Below are 25,412 nucleotides of genomic sequence, written 5' to 3' on the forward strand. Positions count from 1 at the left end.
CAGCCAAAGAGAGACCTTCCGAGGGTGGATACCATGCCACTCTGCCTCTCGTCGAGGCAATTTATACACACGCACACACACACACACACACTACACTACACACACACACGACACACACTATACACTACGGCAATGCATTGGCAAACCTAGTGTCCACTGTGTTTGTGTTTGGAAGCTCTGGTGCTGTGTCCTGGTGGGCTCCCTCCCACTTCTGAACCTGACGTCCACAACACATGGCCACATCCAGGGTCAAAGGTTAATGCGCAGGGAGGTCTGTTTGTGTGTCTGTGTCTGTTCTCAGATGGACACAGTACCAGATGTCCTCAGTGTGTACCATGGCTCTGCCTCTGTCCTGTTGATGTAGAAGCAGACCCTGTGTGTGTGTGTGTGTGTGTGTGTGTGGTGTGGCTGTGCCATGCCACGGTTATCTCACACCTCCAGAGGCACAGATGGGTGGGCACAGGGCAGAGCCAATCCATGTCATCGATTGTTCCCAATTTCATGTTGTTCAGACACACGACTCAGGTGTCATTTCCCTGGTGTGTGTGTGTGTGTGTACTGGATGTGGTTGTGGTTGTATTTCTGTTAAGTTTGTGTTTCTTAGAGTTTCAAACTTTTCTATGAAATAGAGCTAGTTTAGGAAAAAGGACAAACTTGAGCCAACGTTACATCATAAAGGCTTAGGGAAATGTGAAGTATGCCTGGAGCTTGAAATATATTTAGATATGCTCACATTAAGATAAAGCAAAACTAAAACTCTGACTTCCCTGAGGAATGTGATGTCCCTGGCTCTCGCTGTGTCTAGCATGCGCACACACACTCACACACACACAGGCCAAAGCATGCACACACACAAACACACGCAGGCACACACACACACACACATACAGACACAGACACACATACACTGGCAGGGCTGACGGCAGCTCCAAACCCTGTTATCAACTAAAGAGCCTCTCTTTGTTTGTCAGAGAGGATTGTTCCTGATGGAGATTTCCTCTCTAATCATCTGATTATCCATCAATTCCATAAAAAGCTCTGGTGGTTCAGAGCAGAGCTGCAGCCACACACACAACCTGCATGCCGCACTGACGCCCTTCCTTGCTGCTCCTGCTCCTTTCCCTGTAAATGCAGCGCAGGCTTAGCCTACTTTATTCCAGGACAGACGGCTGTTAGTGAGACGTTCTCCTGTTTTAATACATGTTCCCTGGTGCCCTACACTGGCCCTGGGCTGGTTTCACACAGATCTGTACAGTACACCGACTAAATCTATACAGGCCCTGCAATACAACCACTACTTACAATGCACTACTCACCTGACAATGAGCATGGATGTCCAACACACACACACACACACACACCCACCCTCCTCGAGGAGTAATGAGGAAAGTGTTTTCATCTGCTCGACATCGGGGTTATGTGCTCCACTCCTCGCTTGCTCGGAGGGAGAGAAATAGCCTGCCGTATTTGCATAGAGCTGTATGGAGATTGAAATTCAGATTGAATAGGTGTTTTTCCCCCTCTCTTGCTGCGCCTGGCTTGCGTTGCGTACATGACAAATCTGTTGCATTAACTCCCGGGGTAGAGCAGGAGCGGGGATGTTTGTGGAGCGACAAATTACACATCAGAGCTTTATTCAACATTCCCTACATGGCTACACCGGACGAATTATGAAGACGTGACATCGAGGAGCAGGAGAGACAGACACACTCCAGTAGAGAGAAACAGAGAGAGAGAGAGAGAAACGCCCGCGTAGCCACCATGGCTCTCAGACAGATGGAAAACGCCATTCTTAACTCAACGCCTGATTGTGAATGGCTTGTGATTGGCCTCTTCCTTCCGAGGCAGGCCAGACACCTAACTGCTTACCTGACTGCTCCCTGGAGTGTGTCCTTCTGTCCGTCCGTCTGTCTGGCCGTCTGCTTCTGCTGGTTCTGGTTCTGGTTTTCAAAGAGACACCCTTTGGGTTTGTTTCCAGCGCACTCTGTTCTTCCCCCTGTGGAGGAGAATGAGTGCAGACTCTTTGCAGTGGAGCATCTCACACCCTGTTTTCGAGAGAGAGAGAGAGAGATCAACCAATAGAGGTTTAACAAGGCAAATGACTGGAGAACAGAAACAGAGGTTCTACCTAATATGAACTGATGTCAGACACACACTGCTCTCAGATCAGATCGGTTTTACACAGACACACACACACACACACACACAGGTGTATCCTTCTGTTTATTTAGGCGTCGAGAGAGATGGAGCAAACCCCTCAGTACACACCTCTTTAGGGAGAGCTCCAGTCACAGGTGCTTGAGAGAAATTGCGTGAGGCAGAAATGGGGCGGACATCAAAGCGCCGTTCAACGGCTCTACCTTCAAAGCCAGATTACCCCCCCCCCCCCACTCCTCCTCTCCACGTCTTCTGAAGTCCTGCACCCCCCCCCCCACCATCTCATATCTATTTCACAGCAATTAGTTGTAATCATATTCCTGATTTTGCCATGTTTACCCCCCCCTCAACCCCCCCCGACTACCTGCCGTGAAGACTGACATGTCTGTGATCTCAGGCGGCAAGTGTATATATATAAATATATATATATATTGGATGATTTTCTCCTCAAAGCACCTCTTTTTCAAAGTTCTATAAAGCTGTTTTCTGTCTCTGCAGTGCACGGTGCTCTGAGTGATGTGTAAAATTGGACAGTTTGTACTCACAAATAATCCTGAGCTCAGATATCTCCGTTTGTTTTCTCTCTCTCTCTCTCTCTCTCTCTCTCTCTCTCTCTCTCTCTCTCTCTCTCTCTCTCTCCTCTGAGAGCTTGGGGGTGTTTTTAGGTTACGACAGAAAGAACACACACACACAGGCACAAGCACACAGGTTATTTGCAGGTTACTGTTGTTTGCTCTGCTCTCTGCTGTTGTTCTATATGCTGTCAATTAAGAACAGATAATCTTGTCTGCTTCTTTAAACCAAATTGGCATATTTTTGGGCATCAATAAGAGGGCATGTTTTCCTCTGCTGAGTCGGGGCTTCTGGATTGGGGTACTGTGTGTGTGTGTGTGTGTGTGTGTGTGTGTGTGTGGAGAGAGAGCTGGAGTGTGGGAGGTTGCTTGTGATGAATTGTCACGGTCTCAACGGTTTCCTATGAAATGTTTGCAGTCTTCCTGCTCTCCCTAATGATGAGGAACTGCTGCTGTAGGAAAGAAAACTACAGGCTTGGGTAGTTGAACAGGCTGTGTGTGTGTGTGTGTGTGTGTGTGTGTGTGTGGCATCAGACCTCACACAGCCGTAGAAGTAGGCCAATTGGTTGGTGGAAGGAGGGAGGCATGGTAGATAGAAGACCCTGTATGGGTTAAACTGTGCTCTGGTTGTGTGTTCTCTCGAGTGTGAGGGGGGGGGTCGATCGTGACCAGCTCACCAGGCCTCATGAATGTTAAATCAGGCACACACACAACACAGCCTGTTCAACTACCATGGGCAGGACACACACGCACACTTGCACGCTCTCCTTATTCAAATGAGAGAAATGTGAATGTGCTATATTTGAATGACAGTGCAGCAAAGCAACATGAAGACTGTCCAAATAGAGATTGGTTTTTGTATTTTCTTAAGACATTAAGCGTAGCTATAGCGTGGCCAGTGTGTCTGTCTAATCCTCAAACATGTCTCTGAAGGTGACACACACAAAACCCGTCCTTACCTGTAGACTCCCTGACAAAACAACTCCTTTTCACCTTGAGTTTATGCCAGGCACATCTCCCTGCACATCCGCTCTATAGAAATATGAATCCAATCTCCCGAAGCCTACAGGAATCCATGAACAACTTGCCCACGCGGATCAGAAAATGACCTTAGAATAGAGTTGCTATGCAGCGCTCATCTCAGATTGACAGTTGACATTTAGCCATGCTGATGGAAGACACAATGGACTGCAGGAGTGCTTCCTGTATCTGTTTAGAAGACAGGAGGAGGGGTAGAGAGGAATGAAGGATGAGGAGGAGGAGAAGAAGGGGAGGAAAGGATGAAGGTCACCCACATGAACATGATCACAGTGGTTGTGATGATGTAATTATTACCCCTCTCTCATCCGTCCTCCTCCTCTCCTCCTCCTGTACTTTGACCTCTTTCTGAGAGGCCGGTCAGGACAGAGACATACGGAGCTCTGCCATTCCAGATACGTCACAAACACTTTATGCGTTTACTTATAGAATCTGTCTGTGACAATAAGTCAAAAAAATCACAGCAATTTGCTGCCAGACCTGAGCCTAAACTCGATTGGTTTGAGAAACTTGAGGTGTGTTTGATTTGATTGATTTAGATTTTTGCTTGCCGGCGTTTGCGCTTTACAAATGCTTCCATAGTCCCTGACAACAATGTTCAAAAATGTGTCTTTCCCAGGTCTGATTGCTGCTGAATGCATGTAAATACTGAACAGCAGGCTACATTGTTAGCATCGAGAAGGGGGTGGGGGGTTAAGAAGTCACTGTCACTCACACACACACTCTCACTCTGTGTCTCTCTCACACACACACACACACACACGCGCACACACACACGCACACACACTCGGCACTAAGCTGAATCCACGTGGAGTAGAAAGTGAACAGCAGGCTACATTGTTAGCATTCTCTCTCTCAGTTTTCACACCACACCAAGGCAAGCACATATGCACCATTGCTGCTGAATCCATGTCGATAGCCCACTGAGTGACATTGTCAGCGGTCTTTGTAGGTTCAGTCCCCTTCAATTCCTGCTCGTTGTGTCTCAACGTTTTCATACACTAACCACCGACTGTTGGTGCATAAGAATGGTTTGTCTCTGAGTGGTCTATTTACCCCTGGTCGGGAGATCGGGAGAAGAGGCTGTGCTGCTGCTGCTGTTGTTGTTCTTGTTGTTGTTCTTGTTGTTGTTCTTGTTGTGATCACTTGAGAGGGAAGAGAAGGGGAAAAACACCCTCTAGTTTAATCGGAGCAAATGTCCTCCTATCCCACAGTAAATCAATCCTGGGCCTCGCCAGTCACATCACTTACTATGGGCTTCAGCCTTCCTCAGTCACATCACTTACTATTGGCTTCAACAGTCTACACTTTATTAAACTGCTCGCTATCTCTCTCTCTCTCTCTCTCTCTCTCTCTCTCTCTCTCTCTCTCTATATCTCTCTCTCTCTCTCTCTCTCTCTCTCTCTCTATATCTCTCTCTCTCTCTCTCTCTGAGGCTGCCTCACCATCTCGAACACACACACACACACACACACACACACACACACAGGGCTCTGATGCCTGCCTGGGCAATCACTCTCCACATCTCCCACTGAACTGGAAGGCTCTGGGGAGAGAGAGAGGGGGGAGGGAGGGAACAGTGTAATAAAAGGGATGAGGAGGGAGGGGTGAGGAGATGATTACCGGAGCGTCACAGGCTATTCTGTCCTGAAAGAGGAGAGAAGAGCTAAGCTGACCTTGCACCTAGTCCCTACCCTCATCTTGAACTGGGGTTGAATAATGAAGATGCTGGACCTGTCATGTCACCTTAGTCCCCCCCACTACAGCCCCCAACCCCACCCTGCCCCTCACACAGAGAGAGAGAGTTCATCTACCTTCCACTGATTACAGTTCAACTTCCACACTCTTTCTGTGTCTGTGTCTACTACTACGGCTCCTAACTGTCTGCCTGCCTGCCTGCCTGCCTGCCTGTCTGTGTGTCTGCCTGCCTCCCTGCCTGCCTGTGTGTCTGTCTGCCACTTATATGTCCCTGCTTTCGTAGCTCTGCCAGTCAGCTCCTAGCAGACATGCCACTGGTAACACTGCCACCTCAGTAACAGCTAACTGTCTGTCTTGGCTGGATCCTTAACGCAGCCTCTTCTGGTGTTAGAAAGAACAATGCAAAGTTCTGAAACACTTCCTAGTGTCAAGAAAAGTTATTTCGGCGCTGCAGGCCTCCGTGATTCAGCCACCCTTGTGAAGTGATAATGAAGTAAGACTGAAATGCAGTGGATCCTTGTATCTTTTCTATGTCCCTGTCTCTGTGTGCTTGGTGCTGGTGTGCAGGGTCTTTTGCACTGTGCATGACCCCTGAAACAGTAAGATGGGTCTGTATCAGAGCCTCTTCTCCCGACCTGGCCTGCAGCATCGTAAAGCCCTGTGTCTGTCTGTCTGGTTTGTTTGGTTTGTTTGTTTGTTTGTGTTGTGCTCTGTACCTGGACGTTTCCGCGTGTCGGTCTATTTGCCCACTGTTTTCTGTGCAGAATGTTTTCACTGCAGATCAATAGTTAATATGTCTGCCTGTGGTGTCAGGGCCACGGTAGCATGCCCAGGGCTTGATTTGACATGTGTGGTGCACACACACATGCACACGCATGCGCACACTGATCGAGGGGGGGGGGGGGGGGGGGGGCTTAAGGTGACCTAAGACCTGTTATGAGCCCAGCATCCCCTCCCCTTGTCTCATGTCCCCCCCAGGAGTTTTTCCATATAAAAGCCAATGGCCTGGGGTTAATAGCTTGAACTTTTCACTCTGGGATTTATAGGCTGGCTGGCTGGCCTGCCACACACACACTGTACTTACAGACACTCACAGTTGCGTACGTACACACTATTTTTTTTCTCTCTCTCTCGCTCACACACACACACACACACCCACCCACACATACACACACACACCGGACCCTGGCTGTGGTGTCTGTGGGGAAGCAGGCAGATGATATACGAGCCAGTTAACGGCTTGTCTGCTTTTCAAATCGCTGGGTTTTAACTTGTGATGTACTACCTGTGTTGCATGTCCATAATCTTTGGCATTGCTATGGCAACCCTCAAGGCTGATACAAATTCCCCTCATCTCGTTTTTTTTTTCTGTTTCTCTCTCTCCCCCCCCCCCCCCCCCCCTCTCCCTCTCTCTCCCAGAGAACGATGAGACTGGAGTGATGGATAGCTTGCTGGAGGCTCTGCAGTCCGGAGCAGCATTCAGAGACCGTCGGAAGAGAGCTCCCAGGCCCAGAGGTGAGACACACAACCCTTTCCTAACACACACACACACACACACACACACCTAGCCTCATACCTTCTAGCGTAAGTCGCACACACGCATGCACACTGTACTGTACCACACACTTAGAGTGTCCATGCAACTCTCACACCCATCACCTAGCTCCATAACCCCCACCTCCACCCCCACCCTCCTGGTCCATCTCCTAAGTGCCTTGGTCGTTGTGTCTCCACGGGTCTATACAGATGAGCAGCAGCAGAGCATCAGCCCCAGTGCCTACCGCCAGGTCCTCAGGCCTAGTAACCATGGTAAAACATCAAACAAAACCTCTCCGCCGACACCGCCGTGTTCCAGCTGTCTCCCGTCTCGCCCTATTGGTCAAACGAAACCTTCTGCCGTCTAACCCTTTTGGCTTTTGTTGTTCCTCAGCTGTGATCCGGTGGTCTGCTGCTAAGCCCTGTCTCTCTCTCTGCATGGTGTACGTGATTATGTCCCTTTTACTCTCTGTCCTCCTGGTCTTATGTGTCTCTTGTGGACGTCATGTCCCTCGAGGCCCGTTCTGATTGTCCTCCCCGCAGACGCAGGACTGTACTTCCCCTCTTCCGCTCGGCTCACTTTGCATAATTCCCATGAGCACTCTCCTCTAGGCGTTCCTTCCCCCTCACCTTGACGGTGACACCTTACACACCTACACCGTGTTCCTGTCTCTTGTGTTGAGGGCTGTTCAGCCTGGAGGGGGGGAGGCGAGTGCGGGAGTCCTTCCCCAGGCGCCAGCCCCCAAACCCTCTGTATGAAAGTCAACCTGCGCTCTCGTACCTCGGTCTGCCGCTGACATCTGTTTGCTCGGAGAGGTTGACAGCTGTCTTAAACTGTTTCCGCGACCTCTGCAACTTGTTCCGTGGTCTACGGTGGCAAAGGAGCATCCAACACCACACGCTCGGGAGTGTAAAACCAGTGCAGAGGAAACTACTAAATAGCTTTATTACTTTGTTATGCCAGCGAGCAAAGGGAAAGAAGGGTGGGATGCTAATGACTTAGAATTGAATTGTCTCTGCATTATTTATAGTCGTGAAAAGAAATTGTGCTCGAGCCGCCGCGCTAAGATAAACAATGCCGTTCGCCTCTTGTCAAAGGTTTTCCACAATCATTATCGTGGCACTTAAAAAATTAAGCTTTAACCCCATTAGCTGTTATTGTGTTTAATAGGAATCCCTACCGGCTGTGTCGAGGCATACATGAATAACATTAGTTCCTCTCCGTCTCTTCTCTCTCTCCATCTCTCTCTCTCCATCTCTCTCTCCATCCTCCCACGTCACTGATGGCTGAGATAGAGGTTCTCTGTGTTGTTCTGCTGCTAGGACCTCTCCGAAATGAGACAGGAGAGGGGAGGGAGAGGGCGAGGGACGGGGCGGGAGGAAGAGAGAGAGGTGGTGGGAGGAAGAGAGAGAGGTGGTAGGAAGAAGAGAGAGAGACGGTGGGAGGAGGAAATGAGAGAAAGAGAGAAAAGGAAGAGAGCGTGGGAAGAAATTAGAGAGAGAGAGGGAGACAGAGAGAGACAGAGGGTAAGAAGAGAGGGAGAGAGTGTTAGAGAGAGAGGGGGGGTGGGAGGGAGAGAGGACGGGAGAGAACGGGAGGAAGAGAGACTGGTGTGATCCATCACTGGTAGCAGAGCCGCAGAGCCGCCTCATCCTTAACCGCCCTCTCATGTCCCTCAGCAAAAATAAATGAAGGGCGCAGTGCATTCTGGGAAGTCTGCTGCGCGTCCCTGAGGAGGGCGGAGGGGGGGGGGGGGACGGCCCACCCCAGGTGCCGGTGGGGTCCTGCGGGGTGGCTCGCCCCTGCCCTCCTCCCGCTGCCTTGGACACGGTCTCGGTGACTAATCCGGCCCCAGGCTTGGCTGTGTCACTGTAGGCCTCGTCCCTGCCAAGCGCCAGTACTAACACAGCTAATTACCTCTCCAGCCCTGCCCTGCGTCATCCTGGACCCAAACATTCATCTTCATATCCTCCTCTGCCATCTGCCTCTTAAATAACATTCCTCCCTCCATCCCTCCCTCGCAGTGATATCCCCCCTCCCCTCAGCCTTGCTCTCCATCTCTCCCCCTCGGAGACCTACCTCACCTCACCGCCCAAACATAATTACCTGTTATTGCTCCTGTACGGTACGGAGGAGCTCTGCTCTGCTCTCCCTGTGCCCCCCTCCCCCCTCCCTGGGCCCTGTGCTGGGGGACTGCAGCAGGTGAAGGAGAGGGAAAACAGCTGATTGGTTTGAGGCGGGGCGGAGACCCCCGCATGCGCCACAGGACGGGGGCGGAAGTTAAACCCACAAAGATGGCCCCCTGACACCACCCCCCCCGGCCGCCCCCTGATGAGCAGCTGATGAAGTTTGTCAGCACTTCTCCTGGTCTTAATGACACCCACCCCCACCCCCTATAGCTGTAAATACCCTCTTCAATAATTGATCTCCAGGGTGCGACTGGTGTTTTACACTCCAGCGAAGCAGCAAAGAGAATTAAAACAGAGACATCTGCACCAGGACAGAGTAATTAGCTACAGGGATACGGGGGAGGGGGGGCGGGGGTGGGGGGGGGGCGGGGGGTACAGTGGTCAGATATACCGCACTGTAGCACGTGCTGCTATTACCACTGCCTCACAGCAGTACAGCCCATTCTCGATGGGCCAATCAGAAGGCCTCGGCCAGTCTCTATGGGCCAATCAGAAGGCTTTGACCAGAGACCACACATTATATTTAGTTCCTGGGCTTGAGGGATATGTCCCTGCCCTGCCCTGCCCTCCACACTAACCCAGACACCACCCACCAGAACCCCCCTCACCTGCCCTGCCCTGCCCTCCACACTAACCCAGACACCACCCACCAGAACCCCCCTCACCTGCCCTGCCCTGCCCTCCACACTAACCCAGACACCACCCACCAGAACCCCCCTCACCCCCTCCTCCCATCTCTTGCCCCCTCCTCATCCTCTCCTCTCAGTTGATCCTGAGCCAGCAGTTTAAGTGTTTAGCCTGGTGCCTCTCCTGGGATCAAGGTAGACAGTGTGTGGATTTGTGGCTACAGTGGCAGCAGTGGCAGCAGTGGCAAGGGGGGGAGCAGGGACAGTGGAGGTGGGCTGCACTGGGAGGGGGGCTAGGGTTATGATAAGCCTCTGGGGGGTGCTCTCCACACTCACAATTGGATTGGGCTTCACAGAATGACGGATGGATGGTGGTTGACCACACAGGTATAAGCGACTTATTGAATCTATTAAGCGGCTGTAGCTCTTTCACTGTGCTGTGTCCTCTCACCCCAGACCTGCCTGCACGGTCGTTCCAGCTCTTTTATCGCGGAGGACACACACACACACACACACACACACACACACACGTCTGAAGTCACTCTCTGTCTTACTCACACACACACACACACGCCGCACCTCTGGTGTGAGGGATGCCCAGGAGCGACGCAGGAGTAAATGGCCCCGTCTTTAAAGCAGCGATTACCTCTGATGCCTTTAGTGACACCCGACCTAACAATTATCATGTATCCCGACTATCGCACCGTTCTGAATTAGAGCTTGAAATTGACGTAAAGGTTCCTGTGAAAGGTCACTGAACGTTTGGAAACCATGGATAGATTTTCCTCTTTCCTTTTTTTTTTTCCACTTGAGAGCACTGTGCTTCAACCAGAGCCAAAAGCCTTGTGGGTCTGTGCAGGAACCTAGAATATCTTACACACTAGCTAAAGTGGATACGGTACTGTACTTTCCCTGGGTTGGACCTGAGGGTTGACGGGTACCGTGTGTGTGTGTGTGTGTGTGTGTGTGTGTGTGTGTGTGTGTGTGTGTGCGTGCGTCAACCAAGTTGTGATAGAGAAGGAGGACGAGAGGTAATAGGCTTAATGGGAGACTCAATCCTGGTTGCCTCTGAGAAAGAGAAAAGGAGAGAAAGCGAGAAAGAGAGGTTGCAGTAACCTTTTAAGGAGAGAGAAGTTGAAATGAAAGTCAGAGAAAAGTAGGATGAAAATGAAGTTTCCTTCCTCTCTGCTTTGCCTGCTCAGATGTAATTGCTGTTTGAAAGTGTTTCTGTGGAACATGAGTAGTGAGAGCTAGCCAGCTCGCTCCCACAGGAGACCAGACTCTTGGATGTTTGCCTCTTTGGTTGGTGTGTTCGACACCGACTGCAATGGGTGATGTATGGATTCTAGGCCCCTATCACTGCAGAACCTGATACCGCAGAGCTTTCTGTGTGTGTGTGTGTGTGTGTGTGTGTAAGAGAGAGAGAGCGAGAGCGTGCATGTGTGTCTTTGTGTGTATTTGTGGCTGTGTGTACTGTTGTACTGTACTTGTCGTGCATCCAGACAAGAAGGAAACATCTAGATTTAAGACAGAATTTATAAATGCCACATATCTTTCTGAAGTGTCCCAAGTCAACTCTCCATACTGGTTGTAATACACTCTATAGTTCTACAGTCTCTCTCTCTCTCTCTCTCTCTCTCTCTCTCTCTCTCTCTCTTCCCTCTTCCCCTAGACATATGACATAAGCAGAAAAAGAGGTAGATATTAAATCACTCCTGTCAGCCCAGTCTCAGACAGAGGGAAGAGTACAGCCGCTTCCTTCTCTCTCTCCCCCCCCATCCCCCTCTTAATTGATGTTACATTTCATTGTTCCAAAAGTTTGACTGTCAAAACTGGTGATTTATCGCTGTTTCACAATAATATATCATCCACACATCACACACCGACCGTGTGCTTTTCATTAGAGTGACGGATTATTACAAAAGAGCTTCTGTTCCAGAACACCTCACAAGCACACACACACACACCCACAGATACACCCGTACACACACTTAGACACACACACCCACAGATACACCCGTACACACACTTAGACACACACACACACACACACACACAGTTATCGGAAAATGACCTACGGTACTCTTAAAATGCTGCATAGCTCCAAACTCAAGAGACTGGGCCGATTTTAAACTCAGCTCACAGTACAGAAACGAGACTGTCACTTCCTGTGTTCCCTTGCCGTTCACACAGCACTCTGACACACGCTGGTCACAACCTTTACCTTAACGATGGCGCCAGATTGGTCGGCTACATTGTCTAAGTGGACGTGAAGACAAGGTGAGGCCCTGCTGGACGTGTGTCCCCCTGCCCTGGCGCTGTCACCCTCAAACGCACAGGAGAGACGGGGGCACAGGGGTCCTCCTTCACAAAGGTGTTGGTCTAATTAAGCCCAGGCCGTAAAGGGAGCGCTGTTGAATATTAATGCAGCGGTGTTGAGCTTTTAAAGAGCGCCACTCGTCACAGACACACACTACAAACACACTACACACACACACACACACACATGTTGAGCAACGGCAGAGCTTAATGAACAGCTGTATATTGGCTTCTTGTGTCAACAGAGATGCATACTTTCTCAGACACGCATACATCTAGCTAGACACACACACACACACACACACACACACACACACACAATCTTGTCAGAGAAACACACCTAGCCAGACACACACCTTTCAAAAGCACTGTCAAGGTCTTTGCAGAAATGATATTGTGGCCTCTGCCGTAAGTCTTCTTGGCCTCGCCTCTCACACCCCACCAGCCAGCTGTCCAACCCTTATTCACAATCTGTATTCCAGGGAGCAGTAAGAGCTATATTAGAGCTGTTATTCCTGACAATGAGGCTGTCCTCTGCTTTATCAGGTACAGTAATGCTGTGTGCTCGTCCTCCTAATTACAGGCTGGAATGGACAGGCCTCTAACGAAGGCACTGATTGTCCATCAACAGCCATGTTTGCTGAACATATACTGTATTTCTGGCCTCTCTACTCTGTGCCCCAGCCCTCCTACCTCCACCTCCATCTCCTCCTCCACCTCGTCCCTCTCCTTCCTTCTAGCCCTTTTAACTTACAGAGCGAGAGCTTTTCAGTCTGATTGGATGCTAATGTCGGGCGTCAGGTTGGCCAGAGCAGGGGAGCTGGCGGAGGCTGTACATGCCCAGCATACTGGATCTATCTCTCCTTGTCTGGAGAGCAGGTGAAGGGTTGGCCTGGATCCACGTTCCACTGCCTCTGTCGCTGCTCAGCTCAGTCCACTCAGTCATAAGCACAATGATACACGACGTCTGCCGTCATCTCCACCGCACCCCCCCCCCCCCCTCATCCACAGCAGAGCGCGACAGAGGGCCCCATCCCCAGCCGGGCCTAAGCTGAGCCGAATACCCCTGATATCCACTCTGGGGTAGATTACCACAAGCTCAGGGAGCCGTAATGGCGGCTCCAGGTTGCGCTTGAGCCATAATGGGGTCTGCGGGTCATGAAATGGGAAGCCGAGCCAGCGGGTCTGGCCTGGTCTAAATCAGCCCATTCACACAGCTCAGGGCTATAGCAGCAGGTGAGGAGGCTAATCTCTGATTGCTATTCAGACTGCCACAGAGTCCCCCTCTCTCATGCCCCTATTCACTAGCATCCTGACTGCTAGCCTAGATAGCTTCTCCACTAGGCTATGGGGAAAAGAAGGGGATGAGGAAGAGGAAATAGGGAGGTGGAATGGAAAAGAGATGAGGGATGAGGGAGTACAAAAGAGACTTGAACGCCTCTCAATGGAGTTTGGCGTTGTACAAAGACGACGTAACTCGGTTACAATGCCATTGCAATGTAATTACTACAGTAAATCGAATCGAATCATAGTTTCTTTATCATATCCATAGAATACAGCCCTAGGCGATGCAATGAACAATGTATAATCAAGCAACAATGCAATATAATATAATAAAAACAATAACATAAGGTGGCGAATTGTATAGTAGCAGAACACAACAGCGATGTTAGCAATAGTAGCAGTATAGGAGTTCAAATGTAGAATGTCACTGAACCGTTGTCTCATCATTGTTAGTGATCAGGCCGACACCAGTGGTGTCATCAGCAAACCTGGAGATGGAGATGGAGTACAGCAGGGGACTAAGCACACAGCCCTGGGGGGCCCCCTTGTTGACAGTCAGAGTGATGCTGCCTACGCTCACCACCCCGGGTCTGCCCGTCTGGAAGTCCGGGATCCATTTCCACAGGGTGGTGTTGAGACCCAGAGCCCTGAGCTTGGTGACCAGCTTGGAGGGGACTATGGTGTTGAATGCTGAACTGTAGTCAATGAACAGCGTTCTCACATAGGTATCTCTCTTGTCCAGGTGGGATAGGGCAGTGTGCAGGGTGAGAGCAATGGCGTCATCAGTGGATCTGTTGGGGCGGTGTGCAAATTGGAGTGGGTCCAGTGTGGCAGGTAGTGTGGAGCTGATGTGGGTCTTAACCAGCATCTCAAAGCACTTCACGAGGACAGACGTGAGTGAAACAGGGCGATAGTCATTAACGCAGGTTGCCTTGGTCTTTTTGGGCACTGGAACGATTGTGGTCTCCTTCAAACAGGTGTAGATTACAGACTGGGACAGGGAGAGGTTGATTATACCCGGGAATACATCTGCCAGCTGGTCAGCGCATGCCCTGAGGACGCGTCCAGGGACGCCGTCTGGGCCGGCCGCTTTGCGGATGTTGACACGTTTAAAAGCCTTCCTCACGTCAGCCACAGTGATGGATGGCACACTGTCCTCGCGGGTTGCAGGAGCCTTTGTGGGGGGGGGGTCCTTGTTGCTTCCCTCAAACCTTGTGTAAAAGGAGATGAGCTCATCAGGAAGCGAGGCATCGGTGGAGTATTAGTAGTAGTAGTTTTATGTTAATGCATTGTTATTGCATAGGAAATGAATCATATATTATGTATAGAACGTCCTGATACAAGGTGTAATCTACTTGATCTCCTGTCAAGCTCCTGTTATCTCCTGATCAGATACATGTTGGATGCTGCAGAGCAACAGGCTGCAGAACAGAGAGGCTGCAGTCACAGAGAGACACAGCGTGTGTTGGAATCACAAGCACCCTGGCACAGACACTAGACAGTATAAATACAGGCACACACAGACACATTCAGCACAAGCTAATGACACACACACACACACACACACACACACACAGAGCTCTAGCTAATGATGCAGAGGGACACAAGCCCTCGCTATTCGTGCCTTTTGTGTTAATTAAATTTCACACTAACCTTATCTCTGTGCTACACACACTGCCACAGCCCTCTCCCTCTCCCACAGCCAGACGCTGTATCTGCACCCTGGGTGAGGGGAGGGGCTAGAACACTATCTCTTCCTTTTCTATCTTAAGGGAGTGGCTATAAGACTATCTCTATGTAGGGGGAGGGGCTAGAACACTACCTCTTCCTGTTCTATCTTAAGGGAGTGGCTATAAGACTATCTCTATGTAGGGGGAGGGGCTAGAACACTACCTCTTCCTGTTCTATCTTATGGGAGTGGCTATAACACTCTCTATGTAAGGTGAGGGGCTAGAACGCTATCTGTCGAAGCCCTTTTAGGGGGCAGGGCTAATACGCTATCCGTAAAGGGACAATTAGTTGGAGAAAATAAATGGTGGGTAAACTGTGATGAGAATTGCATTCACTCACCTGCAGCCCTTTCAACACTGCCTTTTATTAAATGTAAATTCATATTTGTATTGTTCTTCTCTAGGGCAATTTGTTCACTGCAGTATGAAAAGAAAAAAGAAACCATTCAGACATTCAGATGTTTAATACTGAATGATTCCAGTAGTCTGGTATGCCTGTGGAGCTGGTAAACTGTTGCCTTCTGGGGGATTCTGCTCTGCCTTTCCTCCTCCCTCTCCTGAGGCTTCCTGTTGATCCTGGAGCTCCAGGCGGAGTGGGGGAGCTTCCATGCTAGCGGAGCGGGAAGACCAGCCTCAGGCACCAGCCCCCTGGTGCGGTATTACCGTCCTCAGAGGGGCAGGGGGGAGGATGGTTGAGGCTGAGGCAGGGTGAGGCTGTGGCAGGGGGGAGGATACGTGAGGCTGTGGCAGGGGGGAGGCAGGGTGAGGCTGTGGCAGGGGGGAGGATGGGTGAGGCTGGGGCAGGGGGAGGCTGGGGCAGGGGGGAGGTTGCGGCAGGGGGGAGGATTGGTGAGGCTCGGGCAGGGGGGAGGACTGTTGAGCCTGGGGCAGTGTGAGGCTCGGGCAGGGGGGAGGACGGTTGAGCCTGGGGCAGTGTGAGGCTCGGGCAGGGGGGAGGACGGTTGAGCCTGGGGCAGTGTGAGGCTCGGGCAGGGGAGAGGAGGTGAGCTTGGGGCAGGGTATTGAGCAGGTTGAGGCATGGCCTTGAGAGACAGCTGTCTTGATCTTGGCCCGGGGCTGGGGATATGGGGTGGGGTGGGCGGCATAGGCACTTGGATCTACTCTGACCCAGTGCAGAGCTCCGTGTCTAGCCTGGCCTGTGGGCTAAAGAGGATCATTAGCTCAGCGCTAGCTGTGATTAGCCTCTCAAGGGTATAAATTAACAAGCCTTGTTCTTGTGATGCTGAGGAAAATGACTCGCTCTGGGGTTCTGCCAGTGCAGATGTGTGTTACGAGCACATGATTCTTCCTGATGTTGCTATAGTGCCTATTAAGGGCTAGATAGTCGCCGCTTAATGAAGGATATGAGGGGCTGTGTTTTTCATTTTAATGTTCCGCCTTTCAAGCCATGCAACTGAACCTCGGTTTACTGGTAAATAGTTAGGAGCAGCAGGAAACTAATACAGCAGGAAACCTTCCATTGGCTTTTATGGTGTGTGCGTGTGTGTGCGTGTGCGTGTGCGTGTGCGTGTGTGTGTGTGTGTGTGTGTGCCCTTGCACCCCTCATTCAGCTGCAGATGCCTCTAGATGGGTCTTGCTCTATAATAGCCGTGCTTGACATTTCCGTGTTCTCCAGCCTGTAGAGATTAGTGGACACAGCCCATTAAGACCCTCATGCCTTCTTGAAACCACAGGTCTGTTCCACAGGCTGGTCCGCTGGCCGCAGCCAACCACACCGCAGCACTCAGCATCAAAACAAAAACACATGAGGGGCAGAGGAGGAAAAACTGCAGGCTTAAAGGGCCGTTTTACTCCAAAACCATTATTTTTATTGTCGACTTCTCAGCTGAGGAGAAATACAGTCTACAGAAACTTTCTTTTCAGAGATGTTTTAACCCCAATTTGTGAAAGACAGAGATTAACGCCTTTGGCGGGCGGGGGGGGGGGGGGGGCACAAACCTCGGTTGTCATAGTATGCGGTAGGCCTGCAATAGTCATCATGTGTTTGTCTATGTTAGCTGCTGTACGAGACTCATAACTGGAATAATAATGAGGGTGATGGTGACAGCATGAATACTGATGGGTTTGTCTGACTGGAGGCGAGAAGCTGTTTAAATAAGTCTCAGAGATAGAGTCACTGAGCAGCAGTGGGCAGGGGGACCACACCGTGGCACCCTCCAAACATCTCCACCCACTGTTTACCTCAGCAGTAATATTTGTGTTGGTATTAACTATCTCTCGTACACAAGCTGGAATGGAGCTATTTTTTTTTTTTACGTGGCTGCGGTGTCGCCGACGGAGACGAGTAAACAGGGGCGAGTTTGCAGAGTCTCAGGACGCGAAACACTGGACTCCCCTCCCCTGCACAGAGTCTGTGGCTCTGTCTCTCTCTCTCTCTCTCTCTCTGTGTCTCTGCTTCTGCACCCACCTGTTTAGCGATGACTACGTAACCGAACCGTTATGTTCGCTGTTATACAAGCGTGTCGTTAAAAAACACTCTCTGGTGTGACGCCATCCCAACGCGCTGCATGTTCTTAACACGACAACGTGTTAAATGGCAAAGCCTTTCCTTACAGTATTCCATTTCACACCTTCCCCTCTCTCTCTCTCTCCCTCTCTCTCTGCTCTGAACCTAGCGAGCGTCTCGCCGCTGTGACTCCCACACGTGATAAACGTTCCCTTTGCCATTAATACTGTAGCCCATCTCTCCCCTGCAGATTATCACACCTTTAATGGTCTATAGCGCTTTTGTTGCTATTGAATGGGAGGACCGGCCCTGCCAGTGATAGATGGGTGGGGGGGGGGGGGGGGGGGTTATTGGTGTCTGCTGTAGTTAAGCCCAGGATCCCCAGCCCTACTGTCAGCTCACAGAACAAAGGAGGGTTGGTTGGGGTGGGGTTGGGGGGGCAGATGGCGGGCTCATACAGGCCTTATATTAGGAGGTGAGACGCGTGGTACCCATCCATCAGAGACTGGAGCTGTGTGTGTGTGTGTGTGTGTGTGTGTGTGTGTGTGTGTGTGTGTGTGTGTGTGGCTGGAGCAGGCTGGATTTGACTTTGGCAGGTTTTCGGCAAATGGCTGAGGAAATGATTTATCAGCCTATTGAATGATTATGCGCACCCCCGTGTGTGAGATACGCAGCCGGAATTGAAGTATGGCCCAGCGCCTTTCATGAAACATGCAGTGTGCAGTTCATGCACATAATTGAAAAATGTATGTGTGGAAAAAATGGATAAATGAAACCGAAACGTTCTTAGTTAGACACGGATAGACTGTAAGAAACACTTAGTATTTGATCAATAATGATATAGCATTCCATTTAGCAGACGCTTATTTATCCGAAGTGACGGAGCGGTAAGTCCATAGATTGGTGTTTACATTGTGTGGTCCCAACAGGAATCAGACCAGACAATGTATGGAACAGTTTGGAACGGAACAGACGGTCAGTTGAAGGAATTAAAGAGCTTGTGTTTCCCCTAGAATCACAACAGCAAACGGGCGTCAAGATGTCGTGTCTGCGGCATAGTTTGACGTCGTTCGATGCTATGACCACTGCCGTCATCCCTCTACACATGGACCACCGTGGGTCGGCTGCTGATTGGACCGTTTTCTCCGTTTTCCGTTCAGTTTAAGTGCGTTAGGATTTCTTTTGCTTTTGCATGGAAAATAATAATGTCTTCACAGCCCAGGGAGGAAGAGAGAGGACAGAATGTAGCACTTCCCTCTGCACCCCTTTTAAAGGATAATTACCTGTCTTTGGAGTTGAAAAAACGGGACTTGATGAGCGCCAAAATAGATCAGGGGGAAAGGAGAGCGTGTGATCTTCCCCTGGCAGCCAAGCGACAATGAAATAATGAAACACTTAAGTTGGACACTGTGTTTTTCATGTGCAAATGAAACTTTACACATTGGCAGTTCACATCGCCTGGAAGGCTGGGCGACTGGATGTCTCCTCCTATTTCTCCTTTTTAAACAGCAGAATATTATATTTTCATTCCGTCCTCAATTCCCAGGAAGAAAAACATCACCGAGGGAGAAAAAACAATTGACATCTGCTTTGAGTAGAACTAATGGAGCAGTTTGGAAGATCCAAACAACGATTAGTAAACACCAGCAACAGCAGCAAACGGCAAATATGAAATGAAAGAGGAGTGAAATTTCAAAGTGTACGGAACAGCAGCTCTCCACAGTCAGGGCTGCATGTCAACGAGAGGGGATGTCTGAGAGGCACAGAGAGGGGTCGGAGCAGGGTCTCCTTCAGACATGTGTGTTTATAGGCTGACAGGTGTGTGTGTGTGTGTGTGTGTGTGTCTGCGTCTGTCTGTGCGTGCTGTGTATGAGAGACATGTCTGTTAGGTCTCACTCGACGGGGGGGGGGGGGACCACAACCACAACCACCAGTACAGTGTGTGTTTGTGTCACATCTCTTTCATTGTTTCAGTGTGAACAGTGAGAAGAGACAAACAAGCTATCTAGCCTTCACACATCCATCTCGGGGGGGGACCCTGGGGACGTGTGTTAAAACACTGGGCAGCTGCCATGTGTGTGAAGTCACCAGGCGTACCACCACTCACAGCTGGAGCAGGCAGCAGGCGTCAGGCGTCAGCTGGAGAGAGCTCAACATTCTGTGTGGCTTCACACAGCACAAACACCGCTAACTGACAGCACAGGAAAGATGGGACAAGTTGGTTTAGCTTTCTCTCTTTTTACATAAGTAATTGTTTGTGGGGGCGCACACTGTGTGTGTGTGTGTGTGTGTGTGTGTGTGTGTGTGTGTGTGTACGTGTACTGCACGTGTGTGTGTACTGCACGTGTGTGTGTTCGCGTGCGTGTGTGTGTGTGTGTGCAATCTTCTACACCGGTAAAGACGAACCAAACAAACAACACTTTTGACATGACAGTGGTAATGTTTGGCTGTTAAATGTGCTCCCACCATAATCACATTTAATATACTTAATGATGTTGCTGTCCCAATCATCGCCGAAACTCAGACAGTCTAAAAAAAAAGATATATATATATATTTCCTAAAAAATAATCAGTTTTTAATCAGCTTTAACCACATTACTTCAAAAGTTTATGATGCTTATTATATAACGATTATTTGCATGACGATTTACCGACCCTCACAATTCCATGACTGTCACAGCATTATAACGCGCGCGCGCACACACACACACACACACACACAATCCCAGCACAGCGCTCTCTGCTTGTGTTCCATTGCTGTTTGGATGGGTATTATCTTCCCATCAGCATCACACTGACTTATCTCTGTTGTTGCAACTCTTTCCCCCTCTCTCTCCTTTCCCCCTCTCTCTCCTTTCCCCCTCTCTCCCCTTTCCCCCTCTCTCCCCTTTCCCCCTCTCTCTCCTTTCCCCCTCTCTCCCCTTTCCCCCTCTCTCCCCTTTCCCCCTCTCATACACACACAGTCTCTCTAAGATAAAGGATAGCTGTGGATCCTTGCCACTCTTGCGTTCCTCAGCTCACTGTTTTCTGCGAGGTTGTGGCCTTGTTCTTAGTCGTACCAAACAGCTTACTTCTCACAAAGTGTTTCCACTCCAGGTATTGTTACAGTGTTTCTGAGAGAGAGAGAGGCGACCCGACTGTGGCTTGTCTGACTTCATTCAGTGGCCTCGCCCATTGAGTTGATTCAGTCTTTCAGTCCTTTGATGTGCTGTTACTTTGTGGAAGCATTGTTCGTGTTGGAGTTGGTCTGTTATGAAGCTAAGTGTTATTAAGTGGTGTGTGTGTGTGTGCGTGTGCGTGTGCGCGTGTGTGTGTGAGTGAGTGAGAGACAGGCAGAGATAGAGTCCCTTTTGTGTTCTTTTCAATATGCTACTTTGTTTCTGTGTGGCTCCAGTATGGAGCTAGTACAGAGCAGCTATCTTGACTATCTCGTCCAAGCCCTGTGTCAGAGACTCGAGTCCCAGTAGCTTGTGGTGTGAAGTGATGTTCTATCGCCTATATCACAGACATGACTGGACCTGTCAGTCTCAGATACAGACCACAGCCCCTCTCCTCTCCTCTGTCACGCCAGGGCCATCTCCTGCAGGTCTCACAAGCGTCTCTCCCCCCCCCCCCCCCCTCGGGAGAACTCAGTGTCTGGAGCTGATAGCTGTGCCTTTCCTGATGCAGAGGAGGCTGGGGGGTAGGGGTGGGTAGAGGATATGGGGGTAGCAGGGGGACTGAGAGGCGGGCGGGGGGGGGGGGGGGGGGGGGGAGAGGAGAGAGACTTTGAGCAGCAAGTGAAAACAGATGGGGCGAGCGAGGCTGACAGACCTCTCTCTCCCTGACTGATGAAATTGCCATTGATTTATCCCAAACGTCAGCGCCAGCCGGGGCTCGCTGCTGTTCCGTGGCTGTCAGATGAGCCCAAGGTAGCTAGGCAGCTCCCTCTATCCATCATGGCTCCTCCACGCTACGCCACGGCACGCTGCAGTACAAACCTGGGCTCACTACCCCCCCGGCCGCCCGCCAGCCGTAATGCCTCTGATGGCTCTGGCCAACTCGGTCACTGTGGAGACCGTGACACAAACAGGAAGTGACAAGGAGCCTCAGAGGCAATGGCCTGTTCATGTGATTTGAAAAGTGTGTGTGGGGGGGGGAGGCAGGAAGAGGAGGGGCCGTCCCATTGGGACATGGTGCTAAATTGTTTTTGTTAGAAGCAGCCGTGTCTCTCCCCCCCCCCCCCCCCCCCCCCCATGCTACATGACAGTGGTGGTGTTTGGTGTGTGTAGTGTATGGTGCCACCTGTAGCAGGCCTGTCCTCATCTCTCCTCCCCGCCCCTCCCTCTCTCCCCTCCCTTCTCTCTCTCTCTCTCTCCCCCACTGTCATAAACAGAGTGCTTGATGACAGTGGTGGTATTTGGTGTGTGTAGTATATGGTGCCACCTGTAGAAGCCCTGTCATCATCCCCCCCCCCCCCTCTCTCTCTATCCCTCCCCCCCACCCCTCTCTCCCTCCTTCACACTCTCCCTCCCTCCCTCCCTGTCATAAACAGTGTGCTACAGTAGAGATGACAGTGGTGGTGTTTGGTGTATGTACAGTGGAGCCACCTGTAGCAGCCCTGTCATCGTCGTCCCCCCTCTCTCCCCTCTCCATTCCTCCCTCCCTCCCTCCCTCCCTCCCTGTCATAAACGGTGTGCTAGATGACACTAGTCTGTTGTTTGCTGTGTGTAGTGTAGAGTTGCCACCTGTAGCAGGCCTGTCCTCATCTATCTCCCCCCCCCACCCCCCCAGATTGTGACACCAGTGTTCCTGTGCTCAGGGACAGAGAGGGTCAAGCTGAGGAGGCAGTGTTAAAGTGGAGCCTTAAGCTGTCTGCCACCGTGTAACTGTGGCTATAACAACTACTGTCATCGTCTTTGTCGCCGGCGGTCAAAGGCTACCCGTGACATTTCTGCCGGTGTTTCTCGGTAACGTTGACAGGAGGTGACTCAGGCCCTGCCCTCCAAAGACCCCGCCAGCTGCCCCTGGCCCTGGACACCTGATTGGCTAGAGCCTTGCGGTGCTCAAAACGGACATAGAAAACTCTCAGTTTTCTATCGGTCGTAGTCTCCGGCTCCTTGTCCATTCTATTGGCTGTAGTCTCGTGTGGACGACATTCTGGCTAAATGTCTGGCCTACAGTATACAGGGTTTGAATCTTTTTCTCCAAGGTTGCAATTATCAGCTTTTGAGCATTGTGTTGGTTGGATTCTTCAGCTCCTACCATTTGTAGGATTTTTCCACGCTTTTGACCAATTTTGGCTGAAAAGCAAACGCCAGGGGGTTGAAGTGTTGTATTACCATGCGAAAAGCTGTCTGAAAGTGCATGATTTAACTTGAACTTGTAGCCAAGTTGTTTGTGTTGTTGTTCCTTGAAGGCCACTTATCATTCTGCTCCACTCCTGCTCTGCCAGGCAGGATAACAGATCTGGTTTTGTCCTGACCATGTTGATTAGTTGGGGAAAAGCTACCCATAATTATTTGTCAATTACCATCGCCTCTCTCCTCTACTTTTTTCACACCGGACTCATAATGTACATGTTCTATCTTGCACAAATAAGTCAAAGGTAGGATTGCAGTGGCTATAATTGCAGGTGCATTTGAGGGGTCTTACTGTTGAACAATTACCAGGCTAATTGGCCAGGCTTTGCTCTGAGGTTGGACAAAGGGGGAGAGTGCTGTGGGGGAGGGGAGGGGGGGGGGGGGGGTGCTAATTTATTCTCACAGCCACGAAAGCACCGGCACAAAAACACACCAAGTGACCTGTACTCTGAATGGCTGTGAACTCTCATTATAATCTCATCAAAGCCTGATTAATTTACAATGCGGTGTGTGTGTGCGCCTGTGTGTGTGCGCCTGTGTGTGTGTGTCTGTGTGCCTGTGTGCGCCCGTGTGCGTGTGCGCCTGTGTGTGCGTGCGTTTGTGTGTGTGTGTGTGTGTATGGGGTTTTCTATTGGATCCGGAGCAGGCACCATCAGGCCTCCCACCTCCATCTTAATGGCCTCCGCTTCCATTCACTTCCAGCAAGCAGCATAATGATGCTTTTCTACTTGTTCTTCATGTTCCTTCTTCATTCTCCTCTTCATTTGAAAGAGGTGTGGACCTTCAGCTTCACAGATTCATATAACCTTTAGCTCCCTGTCGTCAATTCAAAAGCCGAAAAAACAAAAATTAAAACAAGACCTTTCAAAGCCCCAGAACCTTCACCGCCTCTTTTCCACTGACATCCTCCTTTTTTTATGTACATTCAAGGTTCTTTTTTTTTTCTTTCTTTTTTTTTTTTACTTCACTTCTTTTTAGTTTTTTTGAAAGCTGCCAGAGCTGTTAGCCTGACAAAATGTATGTGTGTGTGTGTGTGTGTGTGTGTCGAGAGTGATATCTCCTGCATCTCACGGCCCTGCGGTGTAGACAGTGTTTTGTGTTTTAATGAGCTCGTTGTTTTATTCAGCATGCGTTCAGACAGGTGGCAGGTCAGGCCTTTTTCCTTAACTGGCCTGCGTCTCTGGGACCTGCCTGCTCTCCCCGGACCCCTGCTGCACGTTCCCCAATCACTGGGGCTAATGCAGAAACACAGGCCCATTATGGTAAACCCTGGTCCCCCCAGACCAGACCTGACATCACTGGGGCATACACACACACACACATACACAGGCAGACACAAACACACACACACACACACACACACCATCCTCAGTTGATAATAACGATCATCGTGAGTGATACATTTAATAATATGGGTTGAGAAATACTCCCATGCACTTCAGAATAGATTTTTGATTTTATTTCTTTGTTTCCACCCAGGTTCCAGAGGAGCCTGGGCCGCTGTCCCTGGGCCGCTGGTTTAGAGAGTGTGGGCCCAGTTAGGTACCAACATGTCCAGTGCACTCCCAGTGTGGCAGCGCCTAATGGATTAGACATGCTAGATTGTACAGTTCTCTTCATGGCGGATGTTACCTGAGGGAGGGAGTGTTAATCCTCCAGTCTCGCTGTCTGTTGTCGACAGCTCTAACCCCCCCCCCACCCCCACCCCCCACCCCCCCAGCTATAGCACCATGCTAATGTTCTTATTAAAGCAGATTAATTGTGTAATGGGTTGGGTCCTATTGTTCTGTGTGCCCCCCCCCCTCCCCCCTCCCCCCGCTCTCCTCTCTTCCTCGCCACGGCAATTACTGGGGCTGTTAGCCTTTCTCCTCTACGCTTCTCTCTCTCTCTCTCTCTCTCTCTCTCTCTCTCCCCGCCTCTGTTTAGACCCTGTTTCTCTGTCTCTGAAGTTGGACTGTAGTTTTTAACAAGCAGTACATCTCGTATACATAGACAACACAAGGCAGCAGCTCCTAATTACCCCATCGCCTCTCCTACAGTTGGGCTTGCCTTGTTATCTGATCTGTGTCTGTCTGTGTCTGTCTCTGTCTGTCTGTGTCTCACTTTTACACTCATTGATATTCTCCACGGAATGGAATATTCAATCAATTATCTGTGAGGGGAGAGAATCTGTGTTCATGCTACCCTGCAAGGCATAAACATGATGGTTACAGATGCATGCTATGGTGTGTGGTTTTAATTACTGTAGTGTTGAACAGCCTTGTTTCGCCTCTGTCTAGTTCCTGTCTGTAATGTCACCTGCTGTGTGTGTGTGTGTGTGTGTGTGTGTGTGTGTGTGTGTGTGTGTGTGTGTGTGTGTGTGTGTCATCCCTCTTACACACACGTCAGAGGAATACCTCTTTTCATTCTGCCAGATAGAAGAACATAGTGCGTCATTTCTTAAATTCACTGGG

The 25,412-nt window shown here is 50.3% G+C and overlaps 1 protein-coding gene across 1 annotated transcript in view; it reads left to right on the forward strand.

Moving 5' to 3' along the window:
* LOC310819586 (protein diaphanous homolog 3-like) overlaps positions 1 to 25,412 on the forward strand; it is a gene marked incomplete at its 5' end in the record, with an annotated part of 212,911 nt that overhangs the window by 162,201 nt on the left and 25,298 nt on the right. The window contains 2 exons of the mRNA XM_083690891.1: positions 6,885 to 6,980; positions 7,212 to 7,274. Coding sequence (XP_083547017.1) covers positions 6,885 to 6,980; positions 7,212 to 7,274 — 159 coding nt within the window. The remainder of the gene's footprint in view (positions 1 to 6,884; positions 6,981 to 7,211; positions 7,275 to 25,412) is intronic.

This window comes from Argentina silus, assembly GCF_951799395.1.
Source record: "Argentina silus genome assembly, chromosome: 19".
Lineage (NCBI taxonomy): Eukaryota > Metazoa > Chordata > Actinopteri > Argentiniformes > Argentinidae > Argentina > Argentina silus.